At 41.7% G+C, this 21,244-nt stretch overlaps 1 protein-coding gene across 1 annotated transcript in view; it reads right to left on the bottom strand.

The window, feature by feature from the left end:
* Positions 1-5,814: 5,814 nt before the first annotated feature.
* Positions 5,815-21,244, bottom strand: part of LOC128735131 (uncharacterized) — a 46,303-nt gene continuing 30,873 nt past the window's right edge. The window contains exons 2-4 of the mRNA XM_053829626.1: positions 12,565-13,548; positions 9,825-10,138; positions 5,815-6,672 (exon numbers count right to left, since the gene is read on the bottom strand). Of these exons, the coding sequence (XP_053685601.1) occupies positions 5,974-6,672; positions 9,825-10,138; positions 12,565-13,534 (1,983 nt within the window). The 5' untranslated portion in view covers positions 13,535-13,548 and the 3' untranslated portion in view covers positions 5,815-5,973. The remainder of the gene's footprint in view (positions 6,673-9,824; positions 10,139-12,564; positions 13,549-21,244) is intronic.

Genomic DNA, 21,244 nt, shown 5'->3' with positions numbered 1-21,244 from the left:
TATGCTTTGGAAAAGGCTCTTAAAGCTGTACCAATTCTCAACACTACCGTCGAACGTTGGGAAGGGAGCATGTAGTTGTGGCGCAGCAGCATGAACTAAAACCTGCTGTGGAGCAGTCGATGTATTTATACTTTCCCGTTTGGACTCCGCTTCCAGAGTATTCGCTATTTTCATTTGTAATGTAACATATAACTGATCATGTACCTTTTCAAACCTTACATACTCCAATCGATTTATATCTCGTTGTTCCCTTGACGATAAAGTTAGCATTTCGGAGTATATTTTCTCGTATTCATCCGAACATCTGCGCACAGTATCCAAATGCAACCGGAGGAGATGTATATTCACATCATCTAATTCTACTGCCTCAGTGATCCGAAATAATTTGTCGATCAACATATCTCGGCGATCTGTCAACACTTCCAAATTCTTTTCCATTATTCTTCGATTTTCCGCAATCTGCTGTGCGATCTTCTGCTGTGCGACTGGTACGTGTGGGTTCCGAATTTCGTCTCCGGATAAAGCACTCAATATATTTCTTCGTGGTATCGATGGAACCACTCCACTTGGTGTGTCCAAATTTGACATTCGGTATCACTTTTTATTGCCTCTTCTTTGGCAAAATTCTTCACAAATTGCTCACACGGTGAGGCTTATATATCAGATTAGTAGCATGTCTCTTCGCCGCTGGGGCTATTAACTGCAAATCGGCTTGCGTTCACATATCTCGCATGGCGAGAAATAGCACTGTACATATCTCACTTGGTGAGACGAGCCATTTGAACACTAACACTTGTGTCATGGACACGTTTGCTCATACACTAATATCACAATATTCCAGAATTGCGACTCAGAAAATGTTTTCTGTTACGGGTTCGCTGTGGTGGTGAGATCTACACACAATTCAATACGGCTGCGAGCCGAAGAACAAAATGGTGATTTTCACTTTTCGTGGTGGCGTAGCCCAAGTGCTAGCCGTCGACGTTGCTCAACACAAAGCACAATCGAATTCACATGTATCACTTTTAACACGACGCGAAATCAACTCCATGTCCCATATCCGACTCGATGGGACCAAAAAATGTTACCGTTTTACGACAACTCAAATTATACGCGACAAGGACATGGAGGGCGAAACTTTCGGACAGAAAATTGAAAACACAACCGTCGTGTTCAACGTGTCTTATTGTTATAACTTGTTTGATATACAGTGATGCCAATTTTAATTTGATGAAAAGTTCAATGTATTTTGTGTTAAGGTTTTACTCTGCAAATTCATATAATCGTTCAGTCATTGTAATCGAATCAAGGTTGATGCATGGTGTATGGCCACTTCTTCGATGGTGAATAAAAGTGCAAATCGAAAACGTGGTTCGACGGATCGAACTTGCATATTGGAGAACGACTAAAGAGCAGGTAAAAGTTTAGCATACGATCACGTGATGGTCAATTATTTAAAGCTTTTCCCAAAAATATTCGACCGTGACACGCTCAGCCACGTGCAATCCATAGTGACAGCATAAGAGTGGTACTTGCTTGAGGTGCGAATGAAGCCTCTTGTTCAAGGGCAAATTATAGCTTGTTCCGCTTCCTGGTTATAGGAACGAGATTGGTAATGCATAAGTAGTAAGGAACACATACTCTCACTCTGTGCTGAACTCTGCTTTACCGACCATGAAGCCTTTAGCCGGGACTGGTTATAAGAATGATACTTGCTCGAGGTGCGAATGAAGCCTCTTGTCCAAGGACAAATTGTAACTAGTCTCCGCACTTCCTGGCTCTAGAGCTAGATTGGTTGAAAAGTAGTAAGAAGCGTAGAGGGAAAAAAGGGTGAAAACACACCGACACTTTAAGCACGGATAATAAGCAGTTCGCTCACTCTATAGCGTTACTGCAATAACAACGAAGTGCGGAACAACACATGGATAAGCTCACAATAGATCAAAATGGTGGTCGTAGTGATAATATCCACACACACAAAAAAAAAGACCACGCACCCTTGAAAGACCACGTTGCATATTCCGGCCATAGTAGTTTTTTGGCATTGACACCAGAAATTGGCACGATTTCGATTCAAAACCTAACTGCACTTCTTTTGTTCAGAAGCACGCCACAAGGATCAGCATAGTTTAGCTGCATAATCGCTCCATAAAAGCAGATCACCTACAAGACAAGGAAGGCCCTTATCAGGTACAGCGACTCATCTGCCAATGCAATCGGCTTCAAAGACTAACGGTGCAATGCCTCGTCAGAGGGCCTTTTGTTTGTAGCTTTCATTTGCAGAGTCAACGTTCTTTCGTATCTACGACGGCAACCGTAGAGCCAAAGGTGCTGACCAGCCGGACAGTGCTGGACGCCATTTTGTGATTGCATTAAGGAGAAACCGAAAATGGCTCAAAGAAAGCAGCTCAAGGATCAGCTGTTTTTATGTTTGCAAGCTCTGCCATTTGACATATATTACCAATACTAACGCAACATTCAAATAAACGTTTAGGTTTTTAACGAACACATGAGATGTACAGTACAGTGTGTGTCACTCTAACACAATAACGTTAGCCACTTTCGGTGTCTCCTTAAGCCACAACCACCACCATCATCCGACTAGCGCCAGTCAAGGCCAGGCCTGGGCAATACTCATGTGACCGCCTTCGTTATGTAACTACGACACGGACTGTGGGACAACCGAACTGCGACGGGACAAACTTCTGCTACTTAAGTAAGCAAAACTGCGCGACACCTCGAGTGCATTCATCGATCGCACCAAGCGGAGTACAGCTGATGCAGCGCAACGGGGACCCCAACAATTCGGTTAAACAGAAGCGCTGAAGATGGTTGGTTTGTGCGAAAATAAATTGTATGTATGCCAATAGATGTAAGAGTTCAATGTCATCAAACTTCTATTATACAGTAAATTATAAATTCGAAGTTGTAACACTTGTTCCCTTGTGAGAGCACAGTTTGCGATTCTGAGAGTCACCTAGCTGATTCGGGTATGAAATCGGGAAGGCAAATGAGGAGCGTCCAACATAGCTCTAGCCATTCCAAGCCTTTACCTAGTGCCTCTACGTGGCCATACCTGACAATGCTCTCTTGAGTAGCCAAGCTAGAAGGTGTGATGCTGGTTGGTTCCCGGCTGCCTGATCTCAAAACCGTGGTTTTGGGCAGACGGCGGAACCACCTGGCCTTGCTAATACGTAAGCCTAATATAAGTTATTTTAATTTTTTTTCGTTTTAGCTTATGAAGCATCTCCTGCTATATAGTAAAAACTTTGGCCAAAACGAGTTTTAATACTGCACAAGGATACCAGAATGAAAAAATTAAATTAATTATTAAAAGCTCTTATGGAACCACAAAGGACGCAACTCTATTCTATTCGAAGGACTGTTGATGAGATTGTTCTATTTTTGCCCATATATACCACATTTCATCTTAATACCATATAAATATTGATAATAGTATTATTACCTAGGTAGAATTACCTAGTAGCAGTACATGTGCGCCCAAAACTATCGGCGACAAAGCCGCCCTCCTCGGTTAAACACTCAGCAATTAGACCGCGAATTGCCGAAAATTACGCGCGCGTACTCGATAAAGCCCTGCCTTCCTCTGTGGAGCTAGCTCTTTCGACCCTCGAAAACGCATAGAGTATGATACGCTCTGCCGTCAACGAGGCCGTAACCGCGGAGCTAGGTGAGGTTAACCTAGGAGTGTCTACAAACGACAACAGCGTGCCGGCTCCCGATTTCGAAGAGATCCGGCAAGAAATCGGTCAGCTGAAGCAGCCGGAAAGGACCGACTCCCGGCAGAACTCTACAAATATTGCCAAGAACCGCTAGCAATGGCACTTCACTGGATAATTTCAAGGATTTGGGAAGAGGAAAAACTACCGAAGGAGATACCTACCGCGGCTTTACGCTGGTCAACACCGCTTACAAGGTGCTCTCTCTGATTTTGCTGTGTCGTCTATCTCCAATAGCAAGTTAATTCGTAAGGCAACTGCTACTGATCAAATTTATACTCTCCGACAAATCCTCCAGAAACGTCAAGAGTACAACGTGCCCACGTATCATATTTTCGTGGATTTCAGAGCAGCATACGATACAGTTGGACACGAACAGCTATGACAGATAATGCACAAGAACGGATTTCCGGACAAACTGCCACGACTGATCAAAGCTGCCCTGGGATGAGTGATGTGCTACGTGTGCGTTTCGGGGACACTCTCGAGTCCTTTCGAATCATGCAGAGGGTTGCGACCATGGGATGTGCCGTCTTGTATGTTATTCAATACCGCTATTGAATGTGTGATCCGGCGAACGGACATCGAAACGAGAGGAACGATCTTCAGCAACAATAACTAACTCCTAGCCTTTGCAGACGACCTCGATATCATTATTAGAAACCTTTGGATGGAGGAGGCGATCCACGCCAGACTAAAAACGGTGGTTATGAGAATTGGGTTACTAATCAATGCGCCGAAAACTTAATATATGGTAGGAAGAGGCTTTAGAGAAAACAACGTTTACCTCCCACGGACAGTGATTAATTACGGCGATGAACTGGAAGTGGTTGATGAGTACGTATATTAGGGATCTCTGGTTACCGCCGACAATAATACGAGTAAGGAGATTCAACAACTTTTCCCTCCACAAGACGCTTCGATCAGGGAGCATTCGCCGCCGCAAAAAAATGACGCTGTACAAAACGCTAATCAAACCGGTAGTCCTCTACGGACTTGAGACAGCAATTTTGCTTATGGAAGACAGACATGCACTTGCCGCAATTGAACGAACGGTGTTGCGGACTATTTTTGGTGGAGTACAAGCGGATAGCGGAGAATGGCGTAGGCATGTGAACTACGAGTTGCAGGCATTGCTTGGAGAGATTCCCGTTATAAACCTGGCGAAAGTTTGGTGGGTACGGGGGGCCGGCCACGTCGCAAGGACGCTGGATGACTGTGCAGTTAAATCTGTTCTCTTCAAGCACCCCACTTGAAGCCGACTTGCGTGTGTCGAGACGCTTAACAAATTGGCGACGAGTAATCCAGGATTGAGTACAGTGAAAAAGAATTAATGATAAAGCTAGTAAGAGAACAGAACAAATATTCTTAATATTTTGCTACTAATAGCACAACATTCTGTCCATGGATTCGATAGTTATCATCTTTCCAAAAACAAGAATTCAGAAAAATTGTGGAAAAAAGTTCTACGAATTTTGGTATATTTTAGAATACTTTAGAAGAAATTGACATCTAGAACAAATGATTGACCAAAAATTTTTAGTGTAAGTAATTTTAAGTAATTTACCTGCTTTGTTTGCATTCGGCAATAGGTTCTGATTTGGAAAAATATATCGGTAGAGCGTTGGAGATGAAATCGAAATTTTCCAAACGATTCCAAATTAATTTTGTATACAAATCAAAACTTAACCTTGCTTTGAGCGTTCTTTTATGCAAAAATAGTCAATAGCTTGACCGTATATTTTAGAATATTGCCCGTCAATTATTGACCGTAGGCGTAGCACAACGATTGTTGGTCGCAGTGATTCAATTTCCAATGCAAAAAAAAAAATACATACCTTTACCTATCAAAAGTTGTGATATTTATCAGCTGAGCAATAAAAACTCGATTGGTTGAATGTCTACAATCAAATAAATCACCATCACTACAGGCACATATATTTTGCAAGACACTCTCCTATTCTTAGGAATTAAAACCGTCTAAAAGTATAAACATCCAAAATATGGGTAACAATTTTGAAAAATATTCGAAATGTACTATTTAATCTAATCTAGTACATACTGTTTTCTGAGTCTTTGATTTACATTTAAAACAGTTTTTTAGTCTTAGAAGCAATATCACATCTATTTTTGCACTTATCTAGAAGCTATCAGATAAAACACACTTTTCAATATAAAGTACCTACTCGATATGAAGTTCGAAAGCGCATATTTTCGAGGTCAATTTCGTCCACTATCGTTCCAGGTTCGATGTAAGAAAGTGTTCAATCGAACCGCGATATTGCTGTAACAAGCCTTCGATTACCACTTTGTAGATTCCAAGCATTTCCTCCGCTTTTGGCTGGTATTCAAAGACCTTCTCAAAGTAATCCTGAAAGTCCTGCGCCTGTGTCGCCGGCTCCACCCAACAGCGTGGTACCCCCGGCCGGTATCGGTACCTGTAGCGTTCTATCATAGTTTCGGCCATCCTTACATAATCGCGGTTTACAGAGACCCGTAAATGACCCAACTTTTCAATCAGGAAATCCATGCTGTATACGTTACGAGTGGTGCACATCTTTACCAAGTTAAACACCTCATTCCGACGGTGATCGAAAAACTCATTAATCACCTGATTGATATGCTCCGCCATCGTTTGGTGATTCCTTTCATAGATGCTGCTGAATGCTGCTTGTTGTTGTTGTTGACGTCGTGATGCTACTGCTGAAGCAGAAGAATCAGGTGCTTTCTGTGATTGCATTTTTCTAGGCATTTTTGCGGCGATCGGTGGTGCCTTCAGTGGCTGTGATACTGATGGCGGCGGTTGTGATGCTGGTGTTTGCCGGGGAACTGCTGCTGGCGCAAAAGGATAAGGTTGACTTTTTGGTAGCGCACGTGACTGCTGAGGTTGATGCATGCTGGAGATACTTGGATGCTGCTTTACTGGCGGCACCTGCGAAGGAATAACGGTCGGCGGTGCCTTCAGTGATTGAGATAGCGATGATGGTGGTAGTGATGCTAGTGATGATGGATGTGCTGGTGCTTGCTGGGAAACAGCTGCCGCCGCAGAAGGATTAGGTATGGTTTTTGGTACCTCACGTGACTGCTGTTGTTGATGAATTTTAAACAGACTTGGATGGATGGTGATGGGCATCAATGGCGAAAGGACAGTGGTGGACGGTGCCTTCAATGGTTGTGATATCGATGGTGGGGGTTGTGATAACGATAGTTGTGGTTGTGATATCGATGGAGGTGGTTGTGGTGCTGGTATTTTCTGGGAAACTGCTGCTGGTGCAGAAGAATTAGGTTTAGTTTTTGGTACCTCACGTGACTGCTGTTGTTGATGCAGGGTGTCGATTTCGTGGAAAAACCTGTAAAATCAGGGAATATCAGGGAATTAATTTTTGGATCAGGGAAATTAGGGAATATCAGGGAATTTCGGAATTCAATCAGGAAATTTTGTTTACCCGGCAATATTGTTGATCAACTTTGGAATCAAATCAATTTTCGTGTAAAATATACGCAGATTGATCGGTTGAATTAAAACTTGTTACATGTCTAGTGGCGATTCGATTATCTTTCAGTTTGCCGTAAATTTCTTATTTGTTTTGCGCCGTACAATTGTCAGACTTCACTCGCTGTAGTGCTCGAAATCGGCAATGCCAGGCATCAAGCACTTCACGGTGCAGACATCAAGAGCACAAACCGGGATACAGACTGTTATTTACACGCGATCCACAGCGTTTTCACCAATTGCAGAATTTTACACTCAGAAGCCCCAAGCATTGATCATCTTCCTTCAGTGTCCATGATTCATGTCCGTTAAGAGTTACCGGGAGCATTAACGTTCTGTAGAATTTGCGTTTATGCGAGTTGGTAACCTTCGGGACTGGTTCAGCTGGTTACGTACTACGCAGAAAGCTTACATGTTTCTCTGTTCTGACGTGATCCGCAGTGAGCATGCGACTCTTGGCCTGGTTCTTCTCATCTGTCATTTTCTGGCATTCGACATCAAACAAGCTGTTACACTCACCCTTATTCTGCGAGGCGAGTGACGTAACTAATTTGGAGTCATCGCGAGTCACCTAGGTGACTCGCTTTGTCACCTAGGTTACACGGTTTGTCACTTAGGTGGCACGGGGTTGTTACCTAGGTGACACGGTTGTCACCTAGGTGATGACAGCACTTAATTCGACTCGCCGTGGCGAGTCACGGCGAGTGACAATTGTCGTATTGAGTCACGTGACTCGCAGAATAAGGGTGATTGTCTTCCCCACGTCGTGCCTATCACTTCCCTCGTAGTTGTTGGCGCCATGGCGGATCCTCCACAGCCTGCTAACGTTTTATTCCCTTTCGTCATGCTGTTCTGCGATTCGTTGATCAAGCTTTCTGGTGTACTCCACTGCAACGTGGACGTGGAGTGGATCTGCGTGGATCTTACGACGAGATAGTGGTCAAAGTCGCTAAGAAAAGACTTTATATTGTGACTTCCAAAAAGTATTGACCGTTAAACAGGATCGATCTGGGAGCTAGAGTCTTGAATTTTCAAGTCGTGCGCACCCCATAAATCCTTTCGAACCTGTCATAGAATTCGTCCCTAGCAAAGCAAAGCAAAGTCTTGAGCATTAACCGTCACTAGACATTATCCTTCTTTATCGACAGACTTCGCAGCCGGCTGTTAGAGTACAGGAAAATTACGGGGTCAGTGCAACCATCCTACTGATTCTATCTACCAAAAACCGGCTAGCCGAGATTCGAACACAACTGGCTTGTTAGATCAGCATCGTACCTCGAAGCTAACTGGGCGATTCAATTCGTTCCTAGAATCATCGAATTTATGATTGTGACTATACGTTGATTAAGCTGTAGTTGAAGAATTTGCCTTAATTCTCAACACCCATATACGGTCATCGAACCGAACGGCCGGCCACCGAACTACCTTTAAGTCATTGTTGCTCTCAAGCCTCGATAGTTGCAATCCGAAATCATGACACACAGCTTTAGTCTTATAGTCTTAACTTCGCATACTGTCCACCATTGAGGGTTAAAATATTTGCCATTTGGACATTTTCTAACAATATATCTAGCTAAAGTTTTCCGTACCTCGAAGCCAGCAAAACGCACATTTTTGTACCAAAAATTTTTGAGGAATCAGCTCCTTAACCCCGTACTTTTTGCAGCAAAGATAACAAGCTGAAACTTCCAGGAAAGTTTTGTTTTAGTTTAACTGAAAACCCGCAGACATGTGTCCACCTTCCAGCGGCAAAGTTACTAGCTTGAGCTGACTGAAAATTAGCAAGATTTGTTATGTTTACACGGCTGTAATTTTGTTGTATGTAACATCTAAGCTTTGTGCAAAAACAGGTCGATTAGATTATTTCTCAATCTTTGTTTCTTTGGATTCAAGTTGATACCTCAAACATAACTGTCCCTAGACTCGATAGAAGAGGGCGTTTTCGAAACGCTGGTAAGAAATAGGTTAAGAATCTTTGATATGTGTTCTTAAATCATGAAGAAATCTAGCTTTAGTTTTCAGCAGCTCGCATAAGCCATGCTAAAGGGTTAAAAACTTAACCCAGAAATCGCCCAAATAAGCTTGACATTCGAGTTTTGAGGGTCAGAGAAAAATATTTGAAGCATCTGGGAAAATCGGGGAAAGTCAGGGAATTTTATTTTTGGATTTGAGTCGACACCCTGGATGAGTTTGAGAGATACTTGGATGCTGCGTGAGTGGCGCCAATTGCGAAAGGACGATGGTGCTTTCAATGATTGAGATGCCGATGGTGGTGGTTGTGATATCGATGGGGGTTGTTGTGGTGCTGGTGTTTTGTGGGGAACTGCTGCTGGCGCAGAAGGATTAGATATGATTTTTGGTACCTCACGTGACTGCTGTTGTTGATGAATTTTAAAGAGACTTGGATGGATGGTGATTGGCATCAATGGCGAAAGGACAGTGGTGGACGGTGCCTTCAATGGTTGTGATATCGATGGTGGGGGTTGCGATAACGATAGTTGTGGTTGTGATATCGATGGAGGTGGTTGCGGTGCTGATATTTTTTGGGGAACTGCTGCTGGTGCAGAAGGATTAGGTTTAGTTTTTAGTACCTCACGTGACTGCTGTTGTTGATGAATTTTGAAGATACTTGGATGCAGCTTCACCGGTACCAACCTCGGACGGAAAGCGGTCGGTGGGGGCCCTGTATGTTCCGGAATAGGGGTTGAACTTAGGATTAATCTGGCATATCGTTTTAGTTCGTCCGGTGACATCGCCTCCATCATTCGTGCGTGCGCATTGAGGGTCGCATAGTATTCCGGAGGATATTTCTCTTTGGAACCAAAAGACTTACACAGATACGTTGGACCGAATCCAAACTGAGGGGGAAGGCACGTTTCCGTATTGTTCCAGTTGTACGGCAAGTCTGACAATGAAGAAGTTAAGCAATATTCAGCTGAAACATCATTCTGTCCCTGATGATATTGGTTAGGTCCCGCATTGGGGAGTAAAGGCACTCTTTGTGGTTCGGGTTGAGATTTCACGGGGGCGGAGAATGCTGAGGGTCTGGAAAAAAGAACACCACCTTTTAATTCGTCGGTCGGTAACAAATTGTTCAAAGGATTTAGTACCAATGAAAAAACACTAAAAGTCGCTTTTTATGCAATTTATTGTTGACGCTACTATTTTTACGCGAATTTCGGAATTTACGCGGATATACTCTACGCGGCTATTTTTATGCGTAGTTTTGATCTTTACGCGGTGTTCTGCACGAATTTAGGAATTTACCTGTTTTTTACACGAATTTCAGAATTTACTCCGTTTTGATTTACGCGGGACGTATCCTTCGCCACTTGAGTGTCCATCGGTTTGTCTTTTTTACACGAGGGATACGTGGCGCATAAAAGAAGACCGGGTAAAAATCGCGTTAGTTCGAAAAATGTTTGAAACGAACCGCGTTAATTCAAAACTTGCCAAAATAAACTGTGTTAATGAAAAAACCATCGTTAGAAAACCACGTTTATTCAAGAACTGTGAAAATAAACCGTGTAAAAACAGACTGGAGTATACTTTCGTTCGTGTTTGTTTAAATATAAATGTAAATCGACTATTTGTTCTAACCCCAACACATCAATTAAAAATCAGGACGTGATTTGTCAAAGTCTAAATTTCAGCTTTTCTCTTTTGTACAGTAAAGAAAAAAGCAAAAAACTTAAGCACCTATGCGATCAATTCACGGCAGTTTCACGATTAAAATAAACCGTTCTGATTCAAACATAGAACAGTCTCAAACTTCGAACACTTCAGAACAAAATGCTTGTATCGCTAATATGATAAAATATTATGCCTATTGTACACCACCGTGTTCGTTAGAATGTCCTCTATCCGGTGAGGTATGACATTGAACTGTAGGACTCCTTGTAAGAAACCAGCAGGCGCTGGGAAAAAGTGAGAACTCAGATTTTAACTTCGTTCCCACACTTTCGCGTTAGCGTTTCGTTTGCAAAAGTAGCTGTTTTTTCGTTTGCATTATTTGACCAATTTTAGAACATTTACCTTCCCACTTCGCGATTATTAGGTAAGTGCAAGATATATATGTACTAAAGCATAGTTAAAATACAATATTTCATGCATTATTTCAAAGATATTAGATAAATAAAAAGTGTTCGAAGTTTGAATCACGGTTCGAGGTGTGGTTCAAACTTCGAACACTCACGAATAATATCCGGTTTTTCCGGATTTTCCTTCGGGAAAATGAATTATCGGCATTGTAAAGCTGTACAAAGTTAACTTGCTTTAGATGTGATACAGAGAGTTTGAAAATATTAGCAATTGACTGCAAAAGTACGCATTGAAACTAATTATTGTGTGCAAAATTTAAATCATACTGTTAGGTGGATTTAAAAAAAACAATGTTTAGAAAAAGGACGAAATTTCACTTATTTAAGTTGAATGACACTAAAAACGTTAATACTTTTCAAAGTAATACAAGTGTTCGATGTTTGAGACTGAAATATTCGAGCTTTGAATGTCGACCATGAAAGTGTTCGAAGTTTGAATCAAAACCGAACAGCAGTTTTTTAGTGTTTTTCAATGTAAATTAACATTTTATCCTCATTTTTCAAATTTTAACACGAAATTAAATTGTCATGATATTAAACCATTTATGGGAGTAGAATAAAGATGTTTTCGAACATTTTTCTTTGAAGAAAGTTTCAGCATAGCTTAAATGTTCGAAGTGTGAATCAGAACGGTACCTACCTTATGAGCTAGACATCGTATATTTTAGAAATACTCACAGTGAGAGATGCGCGGAAACTAAAGCCAACGATTTAGCATCAGTGTACAAAAACTGCCAGCACTTGCTGCGAAGCAAAATGCTGTAGCAGTGTGACTTGATTGTTTTCAACATGATCCGCTTCTGTTTTGTTTACATCAATTTTGCACAATAGAGCGATATATCTTTAAACTTAATCTATGTAAAATGCATTGCAAAGCTTTATACACACTGTGTCCGACTATAATATTCAAGGTGTGTGACAGTAGCCTTAGTAGATTTCATAACTATTTCAATACTTGTTAATCAAACATTTGAGCAAACAGTATGCATGTTCGATTGGCTCCCTTTTGACAACTCTCGCTGCTGGATTGGCTCCCAAGATGGCTGCTTCCGCGTATCTCTATACACTGAGTATTTCTAGTATGTTTAAGTCGTGGACAGTTTGACATTTTCGCTTTGCGTTGGTAGAAGCTGGTAAAGATCACGGCGAGTGAAATATACTTGATATATATTTTAGTCGTTGGTAAAACCTGTAATTTTTCATAATTGCGTCGGAACTTACCTAAGTTTACTTCTAATAGGTTGACTAGAAGCCGCGTTTCTGCGCGAATGGTAGCTAGTCGATGGCACAGCGGACAGGTTGCTTTCCCGAGTACTACTTCTCGACCGATCTGGGAAACTATACGACATTGTGTTGTTTGCTACTGGTCTACAGTCCGGTGAAGTCTCAGTCTCAGGATAAAGTTGCTCTACATCGATCGGCTCGTTGTTTACCACTTTAGTATCCACTAAGTTTATCGTTTCAGCAATAGAGACAGAGTTACACGCGGGCACGGTTACTTTCGGATAAAGTTTCTCTACATCGATCGGTTCGTTATAAACCACTTTAGTATCCACTAAGTTTATTGGTTCACTAATAGAGACCGAACTACACCCGGTCACGGTTACTTCCGGATAAAGTTTCTCCACATCTATCGATTCATCGTAAATCACTTTAGTATTCACTAAGTTACACGGTTCAGTGACCGTCAAATTTTCATCCGGATAAAGAGCCTCTACATCGATCGGCTCGCTGCCAACGACTTCAACATCCACTACGTTCAAATTAACCACAACTTCCGGTTCGGTTAGATCGGGACCGTTACTTATTCGCTCGTCATGAGAGATTCCATTGTCAGTCTTTTTCTCCCAGCTTTCGTTGAGTCTGCAATCGATCACCAAACCGTCCCTATCGTCTTCGTCGTCCAGATCGTCCCGGTCGAAAAATCCCCCTCCATCGAACTCACTCCCTATATGGTCGTAGTAAATCTTTTTCGAAGGAGATTGGTCTATTGAGAATGACAGGTTTTTCGGTGGATATCGATCTATCGATGCTGGCTTTTCCGGGGAGCCCCCAATTAAATCTATGTTTGCCCTCTTCGCCGGAGGACATCCAGTTACATCTATGTATTCATCGTTCTCATCAAGTTTGCGCTTAAACCTCTTGAGGCTATTGAACTCCAGTCGGCACACGTCTAAGGACTGTTCAAATGTCTCTGGCATTTCGCAGTGAAAATCTGAAACATTTTGAAAATTTGATAATTATTTATTTTTCATTACAATCCGGTTAGTCAGTTATTAGTGACCTATTCTAACGGCAATCGCAACTAGAACCATCCTGCTGGTTACGCTCGAGTCAAGTAAGTGACTATTTGGGCAAGGCTTTGGCCTCTTTATAAGCTCACAGCCTGGCTTATCGCGGGAATTTTTATGCAAACATATCCCCAATCTGGGCCTGTCAGTGATAAGCAACTGTTGGACCAAATGCCTGGCATGAAAAGAAGGGATTGACAGTAAATCGATGAGCATACAGTCATCTACATACACACACCGTCGCACATCCGCCTGCCGGAGATAACCAACGAAAATATGAAGATGATAAGATAGCCATGTGTAGTGTTCTTTCTCCACTAGCTGGCCTTTCGGGACCCGGGAGCACGAGATAATTCTGATCTGATTTATGGCATGCAAGCAGAGACACGGTTAAGTTTAAAACAGCCGTAACGTTGTATCTAGTATATCTGGCTGCATCGCGGTCCTGCACGCGGACTGCCAGGCGTAGGAGGATATCGTAGCGTAAATGTTTTCATTTGTTTTATGGCCTGCAAAGCAATGATCTCCGGGGCCTAATGCTTGCCTTGCGTATATTTTTAACTGTCACAACAGAGTATAAAACAGGTTGATAACTAAACAAATTGTAGCATTTCCATCTAGAGACAGGACAGGCAAGTTCAAGCGCCTTTCCGTCCCGAGCTGATACACTGTCTACGATCGGCGGAATGTAACATTGTAATTTTAGCATTTGTCTTTTTTAACTACTTTTCAACTATATGATAACATTAAAAGGCACTTATAGTTGTTTTACGTGAATAACACGCTAGAAATTGAGACGAAATTTCACAACTAAGATCACCGCGTCTGCATTGAATGTCAATGTGAATGTCGCTCGTAGAAAGATGGATATACTCGCGACAAAACCGCCCTCCTCGGTTAAAATTCGGCAATTAGACAACTTATGTGGGCTGGATGATGCTCTACCTTCCTCTGTAGAGCTATGTGCTTCGATCTTCGCATGGAGCAGCATACGCTCGGTTGTCAATGAGACCGCAACCGCGGCTCTAGGTGAGGAACCCACAAGCGCACGAAACAATTGGTTTGGCGGGGAATGCCTACAAGCGATGGAGAGGAGAACAGAGGGGCCCTATTCTCACATTCTCAGGTATCAGTATTTGTGGTTCTAGCAGCACGTTTTTCACAATCGTGTGGAAGATTTGTACCTTGTCCATCTAGGCCGCGTCATTATTTACCTGATGAGGACGGAAAAGAAAACAGAGGGAATAAGAAGGCTTGGGTAAGGGAGTTCACTTCACTCACGGGCCCTAACTTACAGTCACCTTCACCGCACCTTGACTTGTACAGTACACCCAGGTGACACCCAGGATCGCAAATTGTACTCTCACTTAAACAAATTAGGTACTGTAACAGTGAGAATAGGGCCCAAGATTGGAAAATCTATCTAAGCATTTCCATGAGGGAGAATTTAACAAAGTATCGAGGAGCGCGAAATGAGTTAACCACGATCGTGAGGAGGTACAAGCACCAGAAGGCAGACAGAGGCCGTGCAGAGCTAGAACTACTATTCCTGGCTAATGAGACGCGCAAGTTCTATGAACAGGGGATCCAGTCTCGTAAAGCATACATACCGAAGTGTATGGATGAGGATGGAAACCTGATCATAAAGCTTGCTTCATTTAGAATTGGAACAAACTTTTGCTCATATTGTGGCGCTCTTGGTGGACGGATTTGGAAGTTCTTGGCGCCCACGTGTCGGAAATATGGTTTGCTTCACCTATGCATTTTTGACATTCCGCAAAACGACTGTATTATTTGTAAACAAACAACATGGAAGCCGAAAGAAGGAAAAAAATTGTGCACAGTTATTTGGAAAATCCATTGTGGTCTGTATCTAGGCTAGCTAAACAGCTGAAATTGCCCAGAAATACGGTATAAGGAAACATTGACGACGATTCGGAAGCCTCAAGCTAATCATCGGAGTGGAACTGTCGACCGGAAACTGCGTGGTAAGATTTGGAAGACCATCAAGAAGATTCGCAATCTGTCGGACAGAGATTTGGCCAGAACATTCGGTGCTGCCCATAGTACCGTGAGGAGAATTCGACTCCGAGAAGAAATTAAGTCGTTTCGAGCTAGCAAACAGCCAAACCGAACCATACAACAGGATAGTGTGGTCAAAGTCCGTGCTCGAAAGCTATACGACCGGGTGCTAACCAAGTTCGACGGCTGTCTTCTGAAGAACGATGAAACCTATGTCAAGGCTGACTTCGGGCAAATGCCAGGTCAAAAATTTTACTTGGCAACGGCTCGGGGGGATGTTCCAAGCAAATTTAAATTTGTTTTTGCCGACAAATTTATGATTTGGCAGGGCATTTCCAGCTGTGGCATAGAGATGGTCGGGTATGAAAATTTGAATACCCGAACCCAACCCGTACCCGATCAAGAAAAAACTTGAAAACCCGTACCCGACCCGAACCCGCAAGTTTATTATTTTTGATAGCCGAACCCGACCGCAACCCGACGGGTACGGGACGGGCCCGGGTACCCGACCATCTTTAGTGTTAAATGTGGTCAATAGGGATACCCGACCCGACCCGTACCCGATTTCAAAAACAAAAATCAAGAACCCGTACCCGACCCGAACCCGCAAATTATTTTTTTTTCAATACCCGAACCCGACCCGAACCCGGCGGGCACGGGTACGGGTACGGGTTTCGGGCAAATTTTCCGCTACCCGACCATCTCTACTGTGGCAGAAAAACGTGAAAAAGTTTTCGTTACCAATAAGTCAATGACGTCGGAACTGGACCAAAAGGAGTGTCTCCAAAAACGAATTTTGCCGTTCATTCGATCCCACCACCATCCCGTGATGTTTTGGGCAGATTTGGCAAGCTATCATTACAGCAAAGTCGTTCAAGAATGATATGCAGAGAAAGGGGTCCAGTTTGTTCCGAAAGACCTTAACCCACCCGATTCCCCCAGTTCCGTCCTATTGAGAAATACTGGGCAATCATGAAGAGGAGACTCAAAGCAAAGGGAAAAGTTGTCAAAGACATCAATCAGATGGAAACCTGGTGGAATAGGATAGCCAAAGCGATGGATGAAGAAAGTGTGCGCCGCCTAACGAGCCATATTACAGCAAAAGTTCGAGAATTCCTTCGAAACTGTGATTTTATCTGTATTTTTTCTTAGAAGTATGAAGAAAATGCTACCTTTGTGTAAGAAAAGATCTTGAATTCAATGCTAAATAACTGAAATACACGTAATTGTTTTTGTTCCAATGCTATCTGAAGCAAACTTTAAACTAGTGCGAAGTGGTTGACAGGTGGAACCAGCTTAGTAAGAGTGCCTACAAACGATAACGGTGCTAGTTTCTGGTCTCGAAGAGATCCGGCAAGAAATCGGTCAGCTAAAGAACATAGAAGCCGTCACAAAGGATCTACTCCCGGCCGAACTCTACAAAAATGGAAACGGCACTTCACTGGATAATTTGAAGGACATGAAAGGAGGAGAAATTAGGAGCAGTGGATGGAAAGTGTGGTTTGTTCCACCTATAAAAAGCTTTGACTTTGGCGATTGGCTCAATTGCTGTAATTAGTGCGGCATTTCGCTAATCAACGTCGTCTATCCCCAATGGCAATAGAATTCGTAGGGTAGTACCAGCCGGGTTTTATGGCGGCCCGTGCTACTACGGATGAAATTTTCACGCTTTAACAAATCCTCCAGAATTGTTCAGAGTACAACGTGCTCACGAATCATATGTTCGTGGATTTCAGGGCAGCATACGATGCAGTCGAGCGCGAACAGCTATGGCAGATAATGCACGAGCACGGTTTTGCGGATAAACTGACGCGGCGGATAAGCTGATTCGGATGGCTGGATCAGGTTGATGCTAACTTGCGTTGTTGAGATAGTCAATCATACGGCAAGAGCTACCCCGGGTCTATTCTGCTAGAAGTAAGTAAATATACACTGATTAAATAAATTGGAAACATTCCTCAGAAAAGCTAAATGTTCTAAATCAGTTTATTGTGGCTAAATACAGTGCGGTTAAATCAGCGAGAATGACCTCAAAGTCAATGGTGATGCTTGGAAATTTCATGGCGGCGCTTAAGACGACTCTCGCCCTTAACGAGAAATTAGTGATCATCTTTTAATAATGATTGCGATGATTGTTCTGAATGTGTTAGTAAATCAATCTTCATAGCGCTCTAACAGTATTTTTTTTAAGTACATTCTGTTAATTTGTGCCTAATGGTTCACTTGAAACGGAGTTTCCAACCATATTTATTATTAGCATCACTAAATCTGTTTAAATTTTCACGAAACATTGTCGCAATTGGCCGAATTTTCTCAAAACATTAAACCGATCAAGCTCCTAGTCCGCGTTTGTACAAACAAATAGGTTTCTTTAGAATACTTTGAAACACTGGAGATCGTTAAAATCTCGTCCAATTTTGCCAGTAAATCTCGACTGCCTGGTTGCATTTAAAATCAAACAACCAAATGCATATTTCGAGTCCAGAAAGACACCAAGATAAGTAGGGTAATTTGCCAATTATTGCACACTTCGTAGTGCTTGCACTTTTTCTCGACGGTTTTTAATGTTAAATGTAATTTTACAACAACATCGGCTATACAATTTCATTATCGATCGAATGCTACGATTTTTTTCTGTAAATCAACGTGATTTTTAGACGTAATGATAAAATTTCTTACATGTGTTCCAATTTTGCCTTCACGAAACGATTTTTTCCCAAATTATTAAGAAAGTTGATTTATAAAATAAGCTTTCGCCGAACGTAAGATGCAAAAAAACATGTTCTATGGGTTTCGTAGCATTGATAGAAACATATTATGCTCATTAACTGAATAGAATAGGGTCTTTATAAACACAAATTGCCGATAAATTCGTAAGTTCAATAATTGGAACAACGTACGACACTCCTTCCAATTTATTGCACACCTGTTTTTCTTGTCCTAGCCCCTGCTTTTCTGCAACGTGCAGTTTGACAGTGCAACGTTTCATTTGATTGATAAAATGATATTAACTCTTCAACTGCCATTTTGAATTATTCTTGAAATGGTGTTGTAACGAGTCCAAGAGAAGGGAATCGACTGAACTGTAACTAGTCCAGTAGCCACCCCGACCGGTGTATCTTAAAATCTGGGTCACTGGAAGAGGGGGCAAGGCAAGTGTAAACATAGTCGGATACGACAAACTGAGTTATGAAATTTTCCGCCATTCTAAGTAGACCCAGTGAGGACGCCATCGCCGAGATCTTTCTTCTTAAGTGGACTGTAAGTGAGTCAATACATAACTATAAGTAGCTCTGTTTCCTTAGATAAGGTTACGAGAGTGGCAGAGAATCGTGAAACAGCCCGTCAATTGACCGCATCGTTTACTTCAGCTACCAATCTTCTCGAAAACCAACTGATCGATTTGCGTCGTCCTGTACAGCACATCCTTCGAGTGCGGGGTGTGCTACGAAGTCTACGGCCTCTTCCTGATTGTCTGCTAAAACTAATTTTGGGTACCCTTTCGTCAGCCATTCTGTCCACGTGTCCAGCCCACCGGAAACTGCCACATGGTACATACTTCACTATATCAGAATATTTGTATTTGTATTGTATTTGTCTGCACCACACTCCATTTGCCATTTGGTCTCCAAGTATAGATCGCAGAATTTCACGCTCAAAGACCCCGTCGATCGGCTTTCTTTAGCGTCCATGGTTCATGTCAAAGAGTCATCGGGAGAATTAGCATTCTGTAGAGTGCCAGTTTTGTGCGAATTTGCAAACTACGGGACCACGAAATCGCCGATTCGATTCCACGAAAGCTCGATTCACAGCTGCAATTTGTCGTTTTTCTTCACGGCGTACATCGTTGTCACATGTTACGAGCGTACTAAAATATATCAATTCCTTCACTACTTCGTTCGTTCCCTATTCAGCTTCACCTCGACACCAACACGATTTGAACTCTCATACTTCATTTTGGTGGTATTAATGGTAAGTCCCTATCACGCTGCTTTCCGTTTAAGGGGGCATAGCACCTTTTTAATTTAAAAAAACCGAATTTTTTTTTATTGACTAGCTGACCCGACAAACTTCGTATTGCCACAAATTAAACTGTGTTGTACATAAATCCTGAATCTCGGATGACCTTTATCACAATCTCGAGTTTTGCAAGTTTCTGAGGAGTTCATGTGTGTTTTAATATACAAATTTTCCTCAAAGTAAAATAGGAAACAACTCCCCCCATTGCTTAGTCTGATAAAATAAAGCGGATAGCATTTAAATTTTCGCCATCATTACAAACCATTTCGCCGAATACCATTTTGCGGAACACCAATTCTCGGGTGACCATAACGCGGAATTTAGAGTTTCGCAGAATATCATTTCGCGAAAATCCTTACGCGGGATGTTCCATTTCACGGCATTTGACAGGTCACTTCTCTGCGGTGGTTCTGATTTTTCCCGTTTTGACCGTTCAGGCGAGGTTTCCAGGTCCATAATGGACGCTAAGGTAATCCTAAAGTATGTATATGTAGGTGGTTTTGTCCACAAATGAAACAACTTGACAATTGTAATAAAGGAGGAAAAGTCAAAACAAAAGCTGTGCAATAATTGGGCGTGAGCTGTGCAATAATAAGTTATGAAGGTACAGAGTTGCTATGCAAATAACATATTTTACACGGTTTTTGTAAGGAATTCCACACAAATGGCTAAGGGTATTAATCAGCATAGAAAGTCTGCTTTCATTTGTTCAAAATCATCAAATTGCAGAATAAAATAAACAAAAGGGGTCCCAAGTTACTGCCTTGGGGTTTTTTGACTAAAAATATTTTTGTTAGCATTGTTTTTAGTTTGAACATAAATATGTAAAAACCCGAATTAATCCACCTAGCGGCGTGACCTAGCCTTTCTACTGCCACAATAATCTTTATAAAATTTCTCAGGAACTTAATTGTAGATGTATCGGTGTTATATTAGACTATATTTTTAAATATCCGTTCCTTATTCCTCAAAATCCTTATTTGCCAGTAAAATTCACAACGTATTGTGTAGAATAATTATATTTTCTTTCTTTGGGTGCGTAAATATGTAAGCGTCATTTATGTTACTTGATGAACACCTTATTTAGTTTTATAATATTTATAGAAAAATAACGTAAACACAAAAGATAATTTTTACAGACTTGAATGAATATGTATAGAAAATTAGAAATTAACCCTCTAACGGGTCTACAGATGGCCTTAACTTTCGGGCTTCAGAGCCACATACGAAACTTGTTTTGAATTGACAATATGAAGTATTTGTTCATAGCAGATTTTTTGATATTTTGATATTAATACCATGCATTCAAAAGTTAGCATCTTTGAAAAACAAGAGTTCAGAAAAATTATTATTATATTTCGCTTTTGAAGAAAAAGGATATCTACAACAAAATGATTAATCTCAAAATTTTACTATTGGTTTGCTTGGCTTCAATTTTGCAATATATCTGAATTAGAAAAAAATTACTGAATAGAGCATTAGATATGAAAACGAGAAATGGAACTATTTCTTAGCTAGTGCTCCTTCAGATAATTATTTTTGCATGAAAATCAAAACTTAAGCTTCTTTTGAATGTAC

This window comes from Sabethes cyaneus, chromosome 2 (assembly GCF_943734655.1).
Source record: "Sabethes cyaneus chromosome 2, idSabCyanKW18_F2, whole genome shotgun sequence".
Classification (NCBI taxonomy): Eukaryota; Metazoa; Arthropoda; class Insecta; order Diptera; family Culicidae; genus Sabethes; species Sabethes cyaneus.
The sequence above is the reverse complement of the archived record's forward strand: the minus strand, read 5'-3'. Positions and strand labels throughout refer to the sequence as shown.